Source organism: Geospiza fortis, unplaced genomic scaffold (assembly GCF_000277835.1).
Source record: "Geospiza fortis unplaced genomic scaffold, GeoFor_1.0 scaffold41, whole genome shotgun sequence".
In the NCBI taxonomy this organism is placed as follows: Eukaryota; Metazoa; Chordata; class Aves; order Passeriformes; family Thraupidae; genus Geospiza; species Geospiza fortis.
The window spans coordinates 13,507,535-13,524,707 of record NW_005054299.1 but is presented as its reverse complement, the minus strand read 5'-3'; the positions used below and the strand labels follow the sequence as shown (position 1 = coordinate 13,524,707).

Here is a 17,173-nt window from a genome sequence, read left to right as displayed (position 1 = left end):
AAGCCCCAGACTGGGCCAAACATGAGGAAAATTAACTGTAGGGAGTAATTCTGCATTGACAGGGTAAACTTCATTTGTTTTCAATGTCCAACTTCTGCAGACAAATGATACATAAGAGAAGGTGAGGACATGAGACTCAAGAGTTCATGGATGATGTGGGTTACTCCCATGGCCAATTCTTCAAAAGCAGCATAGCTAGTAAAGCAGTTAAGTGGTAACATTCATGAGCTATCACTGTCAAAAACGAATCAAGCAGAAAGCAAAAAGGCAAAGAACTGAAGTCCAAGAAATGAGAAATATCATGGCAAGTCTCACCTGGACAGTGTCCCAACTGCAGAGGATAGAAGAGGGAGATTTGGAATGCTCCCCAGTTGAATTCTGACCACAGGGTGTTCTTATATATCTCCTACCACCCTCAGCTTAGCTGACCACAAAGCTTAACATTTCACTTTCATCTTCTGCCTTCTTTTGCAGTTCCCAATCTCCTCCTCTGTGTTACATTACATCATGGATGAATGTTCCATACTATGCTAGACAGCTATATAACCAAGTACAAGGCAGGATTTGCAGGTCAGATATTCTCAAAGCATTCTGCTCTTCTTGAATTCCAGTAGTGGAAACAGGATAAGGAGATGGAGTGGGTAGAGGAAGGCCAGCTGCCAAATGACCCAGTGCAAAGCAGGGAAATCCTTATTGCTTTGCAGAGAAATCTGGGGCATGTAGAAGGGAATGTCCAAAGTTCGTACAATTGAGATAGTATAACCAGTTCAGAAAACAGAGCAGGAATTCTGCTTTTTGGAAAACATCACTGAATAAGCACCAGAAGAGCACCTTCCTGAGAGGCAGAGGGGTTCTGCATGATAAATCCACACTTCACAACACTAAATCAATGGCATGTCAGCACCCCTGACCCTTGTTAAAACAAGGCAGTTTGCTGATAGTTCCATATGGAGGCATGATACCTTTTAATCCCAGCTAGGTGCTAGCCAGTGCATGCCAGACTCTTTGGATTTGAAGCAGGCTCACTTTAATCAGGGTGACAGTGACATGGGCCACACATTCTGGCCAAGACAGCCACAACTGCAGTAAAAATATATCCGAGGAACAGCTTTTTTTTTTTTAGTGCTTTCAAAAGTATACATTAATGCAGCTCCTCAGTTCTTTATATACTTCCTTAGTACATTTGCCCAGGAGCCATAGAGTTCCTCCTGTGTAGCTGGCCTTAGACAATGTACACATTATTTAAGGAACACATCAGTTTTTCATCAGGCTCATTTGTCCCTCTTTTGGCAACAAATGAAGCTGCTTTCAAAAATACTGACACAGCCTTGGAGGAAGCCTGGCCACAGGGAGCACCAACCAGAACTTTGCCAAACAAGAAAAAAAGTGCAAGGGATGGCTCATCCAAATGAAGTAATCTGCCAGACTTCAGCCAGGCCAGAGTTGCTGCTCCGAGTCTACATGCAGTAATTCAATGCTCAGGTCTGTATCATGGCAGAGGCACTGGGCTCTGAGTCCCAATTGACACTGAAGTGATGAATCTCCTTCAATCTCAGGTGGTGTGAGTGGAATCAGTCCCCATGGCTATCTTAGGCTTTAGTCCTGTCATTCTAGCAGTTGATGGTGTAGTATGTCACGAGCTCTACCATGAGTAAAACATTCTTCACCTCAGTGTAAGATGGCAGGCAGCTCCCAGACACTACAAATTCCCACAGAAGTGTGTGAGGTAACATCTGGAGTAGACAGTGACTTCTCAGAAGCCCTTCCTTTACAAAAGTGAAAACTTTCTCCATCCAGAGTAAAGAGACAGACAACAGATTGCTTACATTACCTGTGCTTGTCTTGGAAAAGCTTTAACAAGGGGCCCAAACATATTATGAGGCATCTGTTTCTCCCTGTTGACATTCCCAGGGCCATAGCAGCAGTGCAGAAAGGCACTGCTACCTCTCATCTAAGCAGAGTGGTAAAGATGGCTAGAACAGCCAATACAGTGATCTCAAAAAGAGATAAAGCTCGAAGATTTGGAAAATACATCACTTAACTGAGTAATGCACTGCCTGCTATAATGGGCTCTCTTTAGATCCTGTTGATGTCTTCTTGAACTGGCACTTAAAAATCCAGTAGACATAAACACAATGAAGGAACAAGCTAAGTCAGGTGAATAGCTCTGATATTACATGTTTAGAGGATGATGCAGACATGTTCTGATGGCATTGAACAAGGCAGCTTGTCTGACTCCAAAGTTCAAGCCCACTTCTGCCCCTTTTCTCCCCTGTCAGTTCACTTGCATTTGGCAGCACCACAGATTGAGTGCTTCCCAAGTTATGGCAGACTCACAGGAAGCTTTGGAAACAAGTACAGAGGCAAAGACAAGGTAAGCTTGGACAAGTCATTTATGTGGGAAACTTCTGATAACAGCTCTGGCTTCATTCCCAAAATAAGTACCAGCTAAATTACTTCAGTCATTCAGCATGTGGGTGCACTTCAGGCTAGAGGAAGGAAGCAATTTGTAACTCCTGCCTTATGCCATGCCAGCTACTGCTCCAGAGAGCAACGAAGGAAGTACAGGTGGGGGTTCACATGGTCAAAATTCTTACAGAATGGCCAAGATTTTGCAAGGCTCCAACACACAGAGCTTTCCCCTTCCAACAGGCTGATAAGACAATATCATGAGGGATCAGGAGAACAGAACTTCTGGAGTACTCCTGCACTTTATCCTAGTTCTTGGGACGCATTTGTATAGTGTCAGCCCCACCATCAAAACTTGCAATCCCATTTCTTGATCTTATTCTCTTATGTCCACTCAGACCCCAAGGTCTGCCTACTTCAATGCGACTCCATATTGTCAGCAAACAGCTCTGCTCTCTTTTCCTAAACTGTTTCCACTAGGCCTGCTACATTCCCTCTTTGGGAAGAGAAAAACAAGGGCAGTGTAGGGAGAGGCTAGCAATGCAGTCATCTCTAATTTAATTAATTTAGAGGTGTAGCACACCTACTTGCATGCAGAATGTATCTAGAGGTATTCATTCTTTGTTCTTACTAAAGGTCTATAGAACAATTTGTAAGAGTCAGGGCATCAGATCTGGAGTCCTGGTGTGATTTCAGAAAGATACTGCATTTACCATTTCCAGTCTCAACCTGCTACTCAGGGTTGCAATGTGAATGCTAACAAGATAATATGCTCCACCCCACAGCTGCCAAATAAGACAGAGATACCAAAGAATACTCAAGACTTCTAAGACACAAGGAAGAAGTTATTACAGTTGAAGTATCTGATGGCTACAGGCCTGCATCAAATGTTGAGTCCTCTAATTTGACCCTCACTGATACCCATTATGCAGCCTGCTAGCATTTCCAGGAGCCTCTCTCAAATCTCCACTGTAGAGTCAGACGTGAAATGCAGGAGTCTCCAGCCTTGCAGTCTAAGCTCTCCCAGCTACAGCCCCATGGCCTCTGGTAACCCCATGGTTTGCTAATGCAAGATTCGTACACGGCTCTGACATCCCCATGGAAACAAAGTGTGAGGTTATAAACAGGGGATTAGCACCTCCAAGCGCCCAGCACAGAGCAGGAGGCGGCTGCAGGCTTTCCCTTTGCCCACCAAAGGCCAGGGGCCATTCAGGTTGGGGAGGGGGAAGAGGGGGCAGAGGGCGAATCGCTGACTGGAGGAAATTGGAATGGGGTAGAAGGTACAGGCCTGTGATGGGCCCCTGCTGGCTGCTCAGCCTGCCCTCCTCACTGCTGGTATCACTGTCTGGACACCCTCCTGCTGTTGGGGGCTGAAAAGGCTAAGAGAGAAGGGACTGCTCAGCCTGGAGAGCAGAAGGTTCAGTGAGGTCTTACCAGTGTTCCTAAGTACCTGAAAGGACAGTGTAAAGAAGAGAGGGGAGGGCTGTCCCCCATCACTGGTGCTCAGTAACAGGACAAGAGGGAATGGGCACAAATTAAAAAGAAATTCTGTCTGAATGTAAGTAACACTGTCTTGTATGAGGCTGGTTCTCTGGAACAAGCTGTCCTCAGAAGAATCTGGGGAAGGTCTATCCTTGGATATACTCAAAACCTGGCTGGACATAGTTCTGAGTAAGCTGCTCTAGGTGACTTGGCTTAAGCAGGGAGCTTGGACTAGACAATCTTCAGAGGCCTCCCTCTTCCAATCTCAGCTACTCTGAGCTGCTGTGACTCCATCTGTGGCATCCTCCTGTGACTGCCTTACTGATTGTTAGTGATGAGGAGGTGAGCACAGCTGAGGAAGGGCAGGCAGACTCTAACATGTGTGGCAGTTTTAATCTTGTGTGAACAAATGGTTTATATGAGATATGACTTGTCCTTAAGACTGCCAAGAGAATATCATGACAGATCTTCTCCAAAATCCTGAGTACTCCTTATGAACCCTGCTGCCTGAGGCATTTCTCACCCAGTTGTAAGGAACTGCTTTTCCCTTTCCAATTTATTCCTGAATAAGAGAAATGTGGAAAGACAAGACTATTCACCTGTTCAGCTTGGGTTTCTTGGAAACATGCCCTTCAGGAAGTGGAGGCCTATGGTTTGGCAACAAACCTGAAACAGAAAAAGATGTGAGAATATTTTGCAGTGTCTCTTTGCTTCTATTGCATTCAGAAGTCACATTACACCTCATAAGCCAGGCAACAGCACAACAAAAGCTCAAGTACATTAGAAACACTATTTTATCTTCAGTCACTGCTGAATCTGCACCCCAGCCAGAGAAGCTGGGAAGTTGTGCTGGGTATAGGGAGGAAATATACACCAAAGACACTGTCACTTGGGCTTATCACAGAGGCTTTTACAGAGGACATGGGGCACTGGTGTCCCATCAGATTCCATCTCCAGGATGGAAAATCTGACTATTAAAATTCTCAGTCCATTTAACTTGGATACAACTCAGGTACCAGGCACAAAGATCAGCACAATACTCTTGACTGTGTCAACCTGGGAAAAGTAAAAAAGTCATCACATGGCAGATGGCAGAGTTGCACATTACTAATGGGGTAGGTCAAGCTTAGGTAAATCAAGTAATTTCAGAAGCAGGTGTTTAATCATTAGTTACTGGAGACTGAGCCATTTCCTAGATCTTTCTGCAACACTTGTCTCATCTATAGGGATAAATATCTGCTGTCAAGGCAAGAGTCAGGACACAGAGAAAGCAGAACAAGTAGTCTCTGTTCCATCACCCTGTTCCAGCACTTGGACCATAACAAGTTTGCTGGGTGACTGGACAATGACATCTCACTGAGCTATACGAACTGGGCAGGAGACCCCTCTCAAGAGGTTCAGTAGGTACCTTACAGTCAGGGGTTATGTACCTGCACGGTGAGCCATCTGCACACACACAGCAACCTTCTTGTGCTCCTCCAAGCAGAGGCCTGTGACCCTTCGTGGCAGCATCCCTCCATCTGAACGGATAAACTGACTGAGCAGCAAGACATCCTGAGGGAGAAAGAAGGGCAAAACCATCAGCTACCTTCACTGCTGTGACTGCAGGTGTTGTGCTGAGCCTTGTGTTGTGTACAGAACTCAAAACAATGTAAAACAAACAATGATTCCTCCCTACGCATTTTGTCTGCAGCTTGGCAACAAGTGGCTTTTGCCTGCTGTCACTGCCTGCCAGTTTAGCTTAGTAAGGTCACTCAGATGGTTTGAGTCTTCCCCTGACTTCACTAGTGTAAACACATGATGTCAGCTGCAATCCCTGCTCCTTCACTGTCTCACTACTTGCTCCAAGATTCTTGCTAAGATAATGTGTCCTAGGTACTAAGAATTACACAAGACCTACAGATGGATATTGTTTACACAACTTGAAATGCCATCACAGCTGCTGTCCTAAAGTTCACAGATATGTTAGATCACCTCTGACTCCCTCCTTGTTCCCTCAGAGCAGGACTGTTCTCTGCTATCTCCTCTTCAAACTTTTATCTAGTTTCCCATGGTGGAGCTCCCCTCAGGTCTCTCCAGAGGGGTGGAGAGCAGGGAAATGTTCCAAGATGTTGCATGAGGAAGCTTTATGTAAGAAAAGAATATGTGCTGATGAGAAAGGACTAATAGGATAAATTGCTGCAGTCAGTCCTTCAACTGTGCGTGCATTAGGTGGGGCTGTGACAGTCATGGTGCACGAAAGGAGCACTTGAAGCATGCTGAGGGCTCGTCTGTGATTCGAGAACAATTTAGACTACGCTGCTGTTGACCTTTACAATTAAAAACCCTAGAAATGTAAAGCAGCCTTTTTAATAAAAACAATTTAAAGGGATCTCTAGGATCAGATAGTATCACAGGGCTGGAATGACAAATTTTTAAACACAGCAGCAACAGCTGTTGCACAAGTGTCCCATTAACTGTACACAGTACAACAGCCCAGGATTCAGATCCATGCTCTCCATTTCCACACACAACACCAGAGCTAGATACCCCTCAAGGGGGTATTCAAAGATACCCCTCAGGCCAATATAAGTAGGCATTCCTGAAATCCTGACATCAGCATAAGTTGGCCCAAATGGACTCCAGAGACTTCCCACTTGTTATTTCCCCTGCAACAGACTTGTTGCTGGTTGAGTTTACTTCTCCACGGCTGCTGTATGTTCCTAGTGGAGGCAGCAGGACCATGCAGAGGTGCCTGTATGCTGAGGGGACCAGCCAGTGAGTGTCCAGACAGAGCGAGTCCAAACGAGGCATGGCAGCACTTTGCACCCCTCAGCCAGGGCAACAGGCAAGAACAAAGAGCACTTGTTGCTTTTCATGTTGGGTGATCCTGACTGCTAGGTCACAGATTCACAGACCTGCTCCTAACCCCCCACCCTTGCTGTTCTACAAAGAGCTCCCTGGAGCATTCTTACCTTCATTTACTCATTTACTGGCCTTGCAAAAGCAAATAATCACAAGTGAATATAAAGTGAGTATTCAGAAATCTAGCTAACTAGGAATTACTCACGCAGCCCATTGCACAAGACCAGCTCAGCTATCAAGGGGGCTGCTGGAATTTAGGACGCCCTTGGTAATGATGGATTCTGAGAGATGCTGTCGTAGAATCATAGAATGGTTCGGGTTGCAAGGGACCTTAACGATCATTGAGTTCATCCCCTCCCTTGCCCTGCTGGGCACTCTGTTTGATGTAGCTCAGGATAGAATTGTGTTTCTAGCCTGTGAGTGCACATTGCTGGGTCATGTCCAGCCTCTCATCCACCAGCACCCTCAAGTCCTTCCCAGGGCTGCTCTCCATCTGTTCATTCCCTGCCTGTCTTGATACCGGGGGCTGCGCTGACCCAGGTGCAGCATTTTGCACATGGTCTCATTAAACTGCATGAAATTCCCACAGGCCCATTTCTGGAACTTGTCCAGGTTCCTCTGGACAAGCATCCCACCCTTCAGTTGTGACATCTGCAACCTGACAAAGGTGCACTCAATCCCACTGTCTATGTCATTAATGAAGGTACTAAATAGAACTGGTCCCAGTAAGGACCCTTGAGGTAGACCACTTGTCAATGATGTCTATCAGACCTGAGCAGTTGACCACTACTCTTTGGATGTGGCTATCCAATCAATGCCTTATGCATCTAATAGTCCAGCCATTGAGTATATCTCCCCCCAGTTTAGAAAGAAAAATATTGTGGGGACCATATCAAAGGCTTTACAGAAGTCCAGATAAATGATATCTATTTCCCTTGTCCACTGATGGAGTCACTCCATTGCCGAAGGCCACTGGGTTGGTCAGGCAGGACTTGCCCTTGGTGAAGCCTTGTTGGCTCTATCAAATCTATCAAATCTGTCAGCCATGTGCCTTAGCACAGCTTCTAGAGGGAATGTTCTGTGATCTTCCTAGGCACAGAGGTAAGGCTGATAGATTAGTAGCTCTCACGCTCCTCCTTCCTACTCTTTTTAAAAATGCATTCCAGTCACCCGGGATAAAATGCTGGTTACAAGTGTTATAGACAAAATGTTGAGGGTTTTTATTTGTTTGGGGGTTCTGTGGTTTGTTTTTGTCCTTCCCACCCCCAATCAATACCATGCTCACTAATATATCATCATGACACGCAGCTTCCCTCTTCCCATAATTCTTGCCTTCTGCAGCCACTCGTCTACAGTGAACCCATTCAGACTGAGTCTCAGCTCCTTTGGAAACATGGCATGTCATGTAGGCCCACTGACATTTAGACACCGACTTTAATACCTCACTGATACAAAATTACTTACCAAGCACCCTATAGAACTATGCTGTATCCAAAGGAGAAAAGCCAGCTGAGCGACTAGCCCTTGGCTCCTGGGAGGCCATCCATGGTTAAAGGGAAGCAGAGTATCCCTCAGCCCAGCTAAAAATGGCCCTGCCAAGGAGAACAGTAACCAGGGCACCAGATGGTGCCAGCTGCACTAGTAGAAACTGGATGGAGGCCAACCAAAATGTCCAAGAACATTGACTTTTGACCACTCCTGAAATACACTGGATTGGATTCAGGAAACCAGAGCAGGACTCTATCCCCGCCCCCCCCATCCCCCTTCTTTAGATGTATGGATCTTCAAATCACCAACAGCTCAATCTGCCATTTAGCACATAACACTTCCCTAAGTGAAAAAAAACTGTTCAGCTCTAAGTACCTAGAAAGAAAAAAACTTGCAAGACTATGCTACTAGCCTGCTGCATTACTCTGTGGAGAAGAGGAAGAAAGCTGATGGCAAATTTGAGGCAGTTTCAGTCTTTGCAGCCATGAAAGCCTAAGTAGGCCACACACTCTTTTGAAGGGTGTGTGTGTGGTCCAAGCGATTTCTCATATTACCACCACACCTCATGGAGTCACAGGCTTGTTATCAAGTGTTTCCATGCAAAGAGGTGGTGGGAAGCAAATGGAGATAATTTTTTTTTTTCTTCCTATGGGGAAAAAAAAAATCAAGCGAATCTGTTCTCTGTTATCATCTCTGACCAACAGTGTCACCAACTGACCAACACCCTGGTGTGGCAGTCATTTCTTGACTGAAATCATCAGTCATGTCCCAGCTGCTACAGTTCCAAATCACAGTCATGCTGCTTGGCTCAAAATGCTGCACTCTTGACCAAAGGTTTGTCCATTTCTGAAGATTCCCCACAGTTAACAGGCCAGGTGCCTCTCCCAGAATATTCACACAGATGTATCTTACCACTGGGACAAAGCAGACAGGTACAGCCAACTTCATGGGGCAGCTGTAGAGGGAAGTGAACAAGTACACAGGGCGGTCAAATTAAAAAATATGTCTGGCAAGTTCTCATGGTGCCGTCATGTTCCATGAAATTCACATTTTGTGCTAGTGGACAGCCAAGTCTGTAACCACTGATTTGCTTTAATCACTGGACAGCTCCCATGAGGCTGGACCCAGATTCCCACCCCTGTAATCTGCAGCATTTGATGAAAACAACTTGGACTGAATTAATCTAGGGCTAATAGGCAAAGCCTGCAGTTCGATTTCCCCTAACTGTTGCCAAAGCAAGATGACATATTTACTGCCTACTCAAACTAATGATGTTTGAAGTGGATAAGGGGGGGAAATGAAAAACAAGTTTAGCCTCCACTTCTAAAAGGGCTGGACAAACTTGCTAGATGGAGCACTATGTACCACATATTCTTGTGAATAGATGGTAACCAAAATGCAGAGGCACTGCATTTTAATGTCAGCAGACACTTAGAAAAGCAGGATCCTTGACTGACACGTGATTCATTAAAACTTTTATTTACCACAAGAACAGTTCTATCTGTGCAGCCAAATTACTACTGGGCTGTATCAGACAAGTCTGTCAGTCATTATTTCCAGTTATATAAGAATCTAGTTTTTCCTCTCTCCCTAGCTCCTGGGAGCTGTACACCATTCTCCACACGTTTTGTAAAATTGCAGATTTCAATCCAGTTGCATCTGTACAATGACCAAAATAATTTTTTTATCTTCGATGGATATGAAAAAAAATCAACCGAGATCTCAGTTTCACTGGACAGACAGACATATGCAGACCACAAACTGTGGGAATTTATATATTAAGCTCTGTTATCCTGAGCCACACCAGAGGATCAGGATTGAACTGGGAAAGACAACTGCAGCCCTCTACACCCCAGCTGAGGCAGGTTGGAATCATGACCTGCTAGCGCTCACAATGCCTGTTCGATTGATTAATGACTCTGGAGACACTGGTCCCCCAGTTCTCTGACAGCCAGAGTAACTCATTATGCCACTACTTTAGACTGTGCTAGCTGCACAGGACAAAAGGAAAGTCCTGTGAGGTCATATTACTCAACTCCCTCAGGGGCTAATTCAACACTTCCCTTTTCATAGTGCCTCATTCAGTCCAATTATAAGCGTCCCAAGCAAAAAAGCTCACACTTTCCTTTCTGTGCAACAGACTGATCTCAGCTTATCAATCTCAAAGGAACCACCATCTATTCCAATCTCTCACCAAGCTTACCTTATAGGTTATGCTGTATGAATTAGGTTATATCTTTAACAAAAATAGCTGCTCTCAATTTACAGATATTTAGGACAATTAACCATCATTGAGAAAAATGTCCCACTGTTTAATTGCCCACAGAGTTAAATGCCTGCACTTCACTAAAGCATCTCAAGATTCTGCTGCTCACCACAGCCACAGCAGAGAATAAAATAGCAGAAAGTACTCCAGTGCAGAAAAGGGAGATTTTTATTCACCTTTTTATTCACTTTAGTGCAGAAAAGGGAGATTTTAACATTTGAAAATCCTGAATATATGCAACTAGTACAAAGCATTGAAAAACATAAGGGACAAGTGAGAAGTGGTCAAATTTCTCCTAGTTCTAATCAGCCCCACAGAGGGATGCTTCTAAATATGAGGTAAGAAATCTCTACAATTTCAAAATACCACTTCACAGTGCTCTCTTTAGCTCTTTGTCCAGAAGGAGCACTGGATATATACACACTAGATGCACATGCATTCAAAATCTATGTGACAGCTGAGATGAATCTACATTCGTAGATTGCCTCTCAGCACCACAATTTATCTTAGATAAGAAATTATCTTAGCAATGATTCTCAAGACTGGCTGCAGAATCTCTCTTCACATTTAGTTTCCTCTTGCCTACTTAATGCACAGTAGAAATCAGGATCTAAGAATCGAAGTGAAGTGTGGAAGAAAACTCATAACTTAGTTCACCCTACAAACACATGTAAAACTCATATTTCACACTGTCTGTTGTGACCAATTTCTAATTCTGGAACTCAGACTCTACAGAAGCACATTGTCTAAAACATCTTCGGTTCTTGATGGCATTATCTCTCCAGATACTCAGAGTCTTCTACCACACATGGCAGCAGGAACTGAATCTATGTAAGTCTACATATAGATTTCCAAGATGTAATCCATTGCCGTAACTTATTTCATCCCTGAACATCAGTTTATAGTTTCTGAAGGGTTGTAAATGTGTGACTCATGGAATGCTTTCTGTAAATCTCTAGAATTACTGAGTTTAATGATGCTGTTTATGTCTTGAATTTATAAGTCACATAAAATGATATGAACCTTAAAAAAGTATTTTCCAGAGTCAGTAACAAGTTAGTTTTGATCACTACACAATTCAGTAACCATGAAAAAGAATTGCAAGGAATCTCTGCATTCAAACACAGGCCACAGAAAACAGACATTTGTAGTACTTTACAAAGCTTAATGGTATTTGTCATTTCACCTAATTTATTATGATCTGCAAATTCACTGTATATCCAGGTTTCCCACGTTGTTGAGAAACCAAGCCAGGAAACACTAAATACTCCCCTGCCCCCAACTTATTTCACTGTTTAATATTGCACCCAGCCTGAGTAAGAATCACCAACAACATTAGATTCTAAATGTCTCCACTTCTGCAACACAGGCTGTGAAAGATACTAAACGTATTTCATTTACACCTCACATCTGTTGTTTCACCTGTCTGGAGTAATTGCAAGTATTTTGTCTGGTAGTATTGCTGTATTCCTATTCTTCATAATTCATGAGTCTTAATTAGTCCTATCCAACAGGTTATTTGCTTTTACTCCTAGCTGACACCTTTTATTTTGAATTTGCAATGTTTTATTTACCAATGTGTAATCATGAGCATCATTCTCCTTCCTCTCTTATCTACTTACGTCACTTGCAGTTTTCAAACAATTTGGTGATTCCCTAGGATTATTTTTTAGGCTTTAAAAAAATCCCGTGAGCGAAGTAATGTATTTGTTAGCTAATTCCTTCAAGACCTTGAGGCAACATGCAATACGGGCCTGCTGGTCTGTACCTAATGCAATGCTTAAGGTATTTCTGTATTTGTTTTTCCCTGCTGTTTTACATTTGCAAATTGCCATCAATATACAGATAGTAAAACATAATTTTTCCTTTGCATGCATGCACTAGGACTACACACAAACAGCACAGTCATTTTGCAGCCAAAGTGGCTTTCAGTCCCCTTCTCCTCTCAGTAATGGACTTTCTCACAAACATTTCTTTTTTCCAATGTATTTGTATCCCCCTCTCTAATCCTATTGACATTAGCTTATTCTGAGTTTTCTGTTGCCTTATCTTAGTAACAGCATGTTCCTGTCTGTTTTTCTTCTTTTCTAATTCCAGTGCTGGGTTTTGAGCATGCAAGGGGGTAAATTAGTCCTTTTGGAAACTCTGTGTCTGAGTGACCTCTTGTAAAGTTACATTCTGCATCTGCTATATCATGCTTCTTATTCTGAAGCGTTCGTGACTGTTGTGCTTTTGTTTCACAGCACTATAGGATTTCCTTCACATATTCTAGGTTTAGTGTTATCCCCTCTTAGTTAATAAACTTCTCATTAGCATTTCCTACAAAATGCTTGAATAAAACCTGGTTTTTTCTTTTGCAAGGTAAGTAAAAATGTATGCTCCTTCATACTCATGAAGAGTTTTAAAAGCTGTATGAAACAGTTACTAACTTAGTGAATAATGACAAATAAGAAATCTTAGTGCTTGAAGTCATATAAGTGACCCAGTCAAATCTTCTGGCCTCTCTGGAGCTAGGCCTGTATCCACTGACAAAATGCTACATTCCAGTTTGATTCTCTGGGAAGTGCAATGGTGAAAGGCAGCTGGGCACAGAAGAGCTATATGGCATTTCAGATCAGATGGCCATGTGAGTAATTCCAAATCTCCTATTTGATACAAGCTCATCCTTTTTCCCAGGAACACCATCAGCCAAGGCATACAATTACTGTGTAGGAGGCTCTTGCTACACCCAAGAGAAGCAGAGCTGGAGTTAACTATCTTTACTACACCCAGGAAAACTTGAGAGGGGCAGGTTGTGGGGTGTGTAGATCTGAGAGCAATACTTGTCCAGCGATGACGGTTGGGAGAATTCTCCCATTAAACTTACCACATAATCGTACTTATGCTTCAGGTTCCAGCGACAGATGGGACACTGGCCAGAGGGGTTTGGAGGAGGTGGTGCTTCAGCATCCTCTATAATTCTCCCTTCAATCTAGGGAACAATTCAAAGCATGCAATGATCAGGCACAGCTTACAGCTCTACCTGCAGCTGTGACTCAAAGAATACTTTTCACTGAGTCCACAGTACATTGACCAGTTCTGTGAGGATGTAAGGGGAACAGTACCTGCATCATTCAACACACTTTTACAGAGATATAACAAGCCCTTTGGAATGCTTATGCCACAGACTACGGGGAGAAGGACAAATTCAAAGGGCATAGAAAACCCTCTGGCAAATTCTTGTGTATGTTTTTCTAAATGTAAACTAGTTGACAGTCAGTGTGCAGGTCTCATATTCACCTGAATTCCACTTATTGAACCACCATGCCTTGAAAGTGTAGAGGCCCTTTAGCTAAAAGCTTTAAAATAACTTTTCTTCTGGGAATATGAGAATGTCACAGAATAGCAGATGCATGTTAAAGCTGAAAACATATAGGGGCTTGCTGGATTATAAATCACAAGCAGGGAAAACTCTGAGCAAAATTTAAATTTAAGAAAGGATAGTTAGGAAATGTCTGTGGGGCTTGTAGATTTATTTTATAATACCAATATTTTATCCTGTTTAATTCTCTGAACAATTCTTTTACAAGATTATAAAATTGTATTTTGTACATCACTATAAAGTGGTGGCATCTAATACTCAAATTTTCTCACAAGTAACATGCAAAGAGATGTACAAGACGTGCAAAGGGAGAACTTGACAAACTTGTTTCCTATTCAGAGATGTGTTAGAAATACAAAGTCTATCTGCATGTGTACTTGGTTTTTTTTTTTTCTTTTTTGAGGACTTACTAATGGAAACAAGAGCTATCTCAAATTGCACCCAAATGAAGAGACAATAAAACTAAGCTGTTTTTTTCTTCAAGACATTTTGGAGTTTCCTCAGGTCAAATTAAGATTAAAAGCAATTCTGAACACTAACTGTCAGCCTCAAAGAGTGCAAGCACCAGAGTTTGAAAAGAAAACCTAGGTGGAATGCAAGATTACTTTTAAGAAAACATCAGGTTCTATGCCTGAAAACCTGGGAAGAGAAAAGCATGACCTTTTCTGTAAGGGTGCACTGGAAACTGGCATCCAGCTGAAGTCACAGAACTATTTCATATGCCAGATTTCTGCCTTTCTGGTGATAAAACAGAAATAGGTTAAGTTACTTGTAGTTTACATCTCAGTACCTCAGACAGAATTGTCAATTTTTAAGAAAGATTCCTCCCTCCACAAGTACAACAGCCAATTTTACAAAAACAAGTACTTAACTATGAATACAAGATGTAGGCCAGTATCTAATTTTTTATTAATCAGTGAAGTTATTTTCAGGGAAGTCTGTGTATCTAGTCTTGATTCTTGCCAGTCTGGCTTCAGACTGTACTATGACTGTAATTCCATCTTGGAAATAAACAGAGATTCAGAATGCTACGTCAACATCAATTTTTCTTGAGATAAATTTCCGTGTACAAGTTTTGGCAATTACCTCCCAACTGCTGTGGACTTCTATACTGTTAATCCACTCAGTTGCTATTCTATTAAACATCTGAAAGGGAGTGTAGGGGATCTACACTCTCAGTATGCTGATTAAATCTGTATTTCTCTGGGACTTATCAATTAGTTCACATCAAACACTTCCTTCAATACTGATTAAAAACACAGAAAGATGAGCAGGGAACTATGGATTCAGGGAAGACTGATGTAGAATTGGCAGGATAAATGGAGTGACCAATGGATACACTGAGAAATGTATCAGCCCTTTGGTTTGTCAATTTACACCATTTCTGACAACATTTCCCTCATCTAGGGGCATTGATGGATTCCAGACTGATGCTAGGATATTACACAGCAAATATATCCAATCTCCAGGAAGAGTTATTTTCATAAAGGGCTCTGCTAATGTAATGCTTATTTTTTCTACTTCAAGCCTCAGTTAATGTTTTGGACTTTTGAGAATATAATTTACCATCCCCTTTGAAACTGACTGAGTGCAAAATACAGCAATCCATTGAGCGTGTTTTGTTAGTGTGCACACTCCCCTCTTGTTTTGGTTAAAACAACCTCAGATCACACTTGCAAACTCTTCTCTTCAGGTTTCTGGGCAAAGATTAGTAATTTTGCACCTGAAGGCAAGAAATAGATACTTTCCATCATACCTACTGTCACATCTTAAACTTATTTTTTGTTGACAGTCTTAGGACATCTTGCTAGCTGCCATATATTTTAGATATATAGTATCAAATAGAGTAAGTTTTCTGCTCCATGCAGGTTTCAGACACGACAATGTCTGCTAGCACAAATACAACAAAACTTTCAAGAAATTATATTTCTGACAAAAATACTTAAGAGTTTCAAAGGCATGAACAAGCAGGTTTAGGATAGTCTATCCCCTTCCTATTATTTATATGTATATAGAGTAACATTTAAGTGAACCCTGTTTTAGCCATTCCCAAATTCGTCCTTTTCTCTCATCTTATATATATATATATATATATATATATATATGCGCATGTATGTATGTATATAAAATAAGTACATAAAAAATATCTGTGTTATCTCTCTCCAGCCAAGGCATATAGTGCTACTGCCATATGCAATGTGAACAGAATAATGCAATCTCCTTTCCCCTTCAGAATTTCAGTGCCTCTAAAAATGACAATTTTCTTGCTAAAAGTATAACACATTTGATGGTGCTAACTATGCAAAGTTTTAATTCTACTGCTTTTATCTTTTCCTTCCTGCCTTAAACTGTAGCTAAGAAAATGCTCTTCTTTTTCAGTTACTTTGGAACTTCTGTTTCATTTCCAGGAGCAGTTTTCCTTTAGTATTTAAGGTCTTCCTTTGAAAACACCCCTTTTACTTAATTTTTTTTCACATGTGTTATAAGATGGAAGCTCTGTATCACCTGAAGCCAGTATGGCACACTCTGCGATTAACAAACACAACACAGATCAAAGGCATGAGACGTGTGTGGCATGTAGGCGGTACAGACACGTCCTGCAGTGCCACATCGCACTGCCAGCACAGGGTGAAGTGACAAAGCCACTGGCAATCCTCCCTAGTGCCTGTCCACACTCAAGATGATGCCAAATGGCGCCAGTTTAGGAAACAGAACCGTCTGAAGAACGGCCTCTAGTGTTTTAGATCCTGAATGCCTCTGGTCAGGGATTCCGACTTCACCCGGGCCACAGCAAGGGGTTTCGTGCTCCTGAGGGCTCTGACTGGAGGTACCCATCACCAGCAACAGAGTGACAATCCTGTCCTTTAGCAGCCAAACCCTCGACTGCTAACCTGCACTCCCAGCAAATCCCTACCCTGGCTCTGCCTTCACACTCTGAGAGGTCTTTAAAGCAGAAAAGCGTCCCCGTTTCTCCTTTACTTGTTGGGTAGGGCACGGACACACACACGGCTGAAGGAAGGAGAGGCCACGGCAGAGGCAGCTACCAAGGAAAAGGGGTGCAGGGACTTACTGTGGTCGTGTTGCCTTCAGTCACTTCCACGACTGCAAAAGAAAAAAGAGACGGGAAGCCACAATGAGACCCATGCAGCCTGAAAGAAGTAGTACTTAGGAGGGGGCGGGAGGAGAGGGCAAATTACAGTGACCGCAACCATCTCTCAAGGACAGCGGCGAGGCAACGGGGCGCGGGGCCGTGCAGAGCCCCCTGCGGACTCACCCTGGCGGAGGGCCCGGGCCGGCGGCGCGGGCCAGCCGCGCGCCACGGG

At 42.9% G+C, this 17,173-nt stretch overlaps 1 protein-coding gene across 1 annotated transcript in view; it reads right to left on the bottom strand.

Moving 5' to 3' along the window:
• MRPS18A (mitochondrial ribosomal protein S18A) overlaps positions 1–17,173 on the bottom strand; it is a gene marked incomplete at its 5' end in the record, with an annotated part of 22,208 nt that extends 5,035 nt beyond the window's left edge. The window contains 5 exons of the mRNA XM_005416222.2: positions 4,491–4,557; positions 5,322–5,445; positions 13,356–13,460; positions 16,921–16,952; positions 17,125–17,173. Coding sequence (XP_005416279.2) covers positions 4,491–4,557; positions 5,322–5,445; positions 13,356–13,460; positions 16,921–16,952; positions 17,125–17,173 — 377 coding nt within the window. The remainder of the gene's footprint in view (positions 1–4,490; positions 4,558–5,321; positions 5,446–13,355; positions 13,461–16,920; positions 16,953–17,124) is intronic.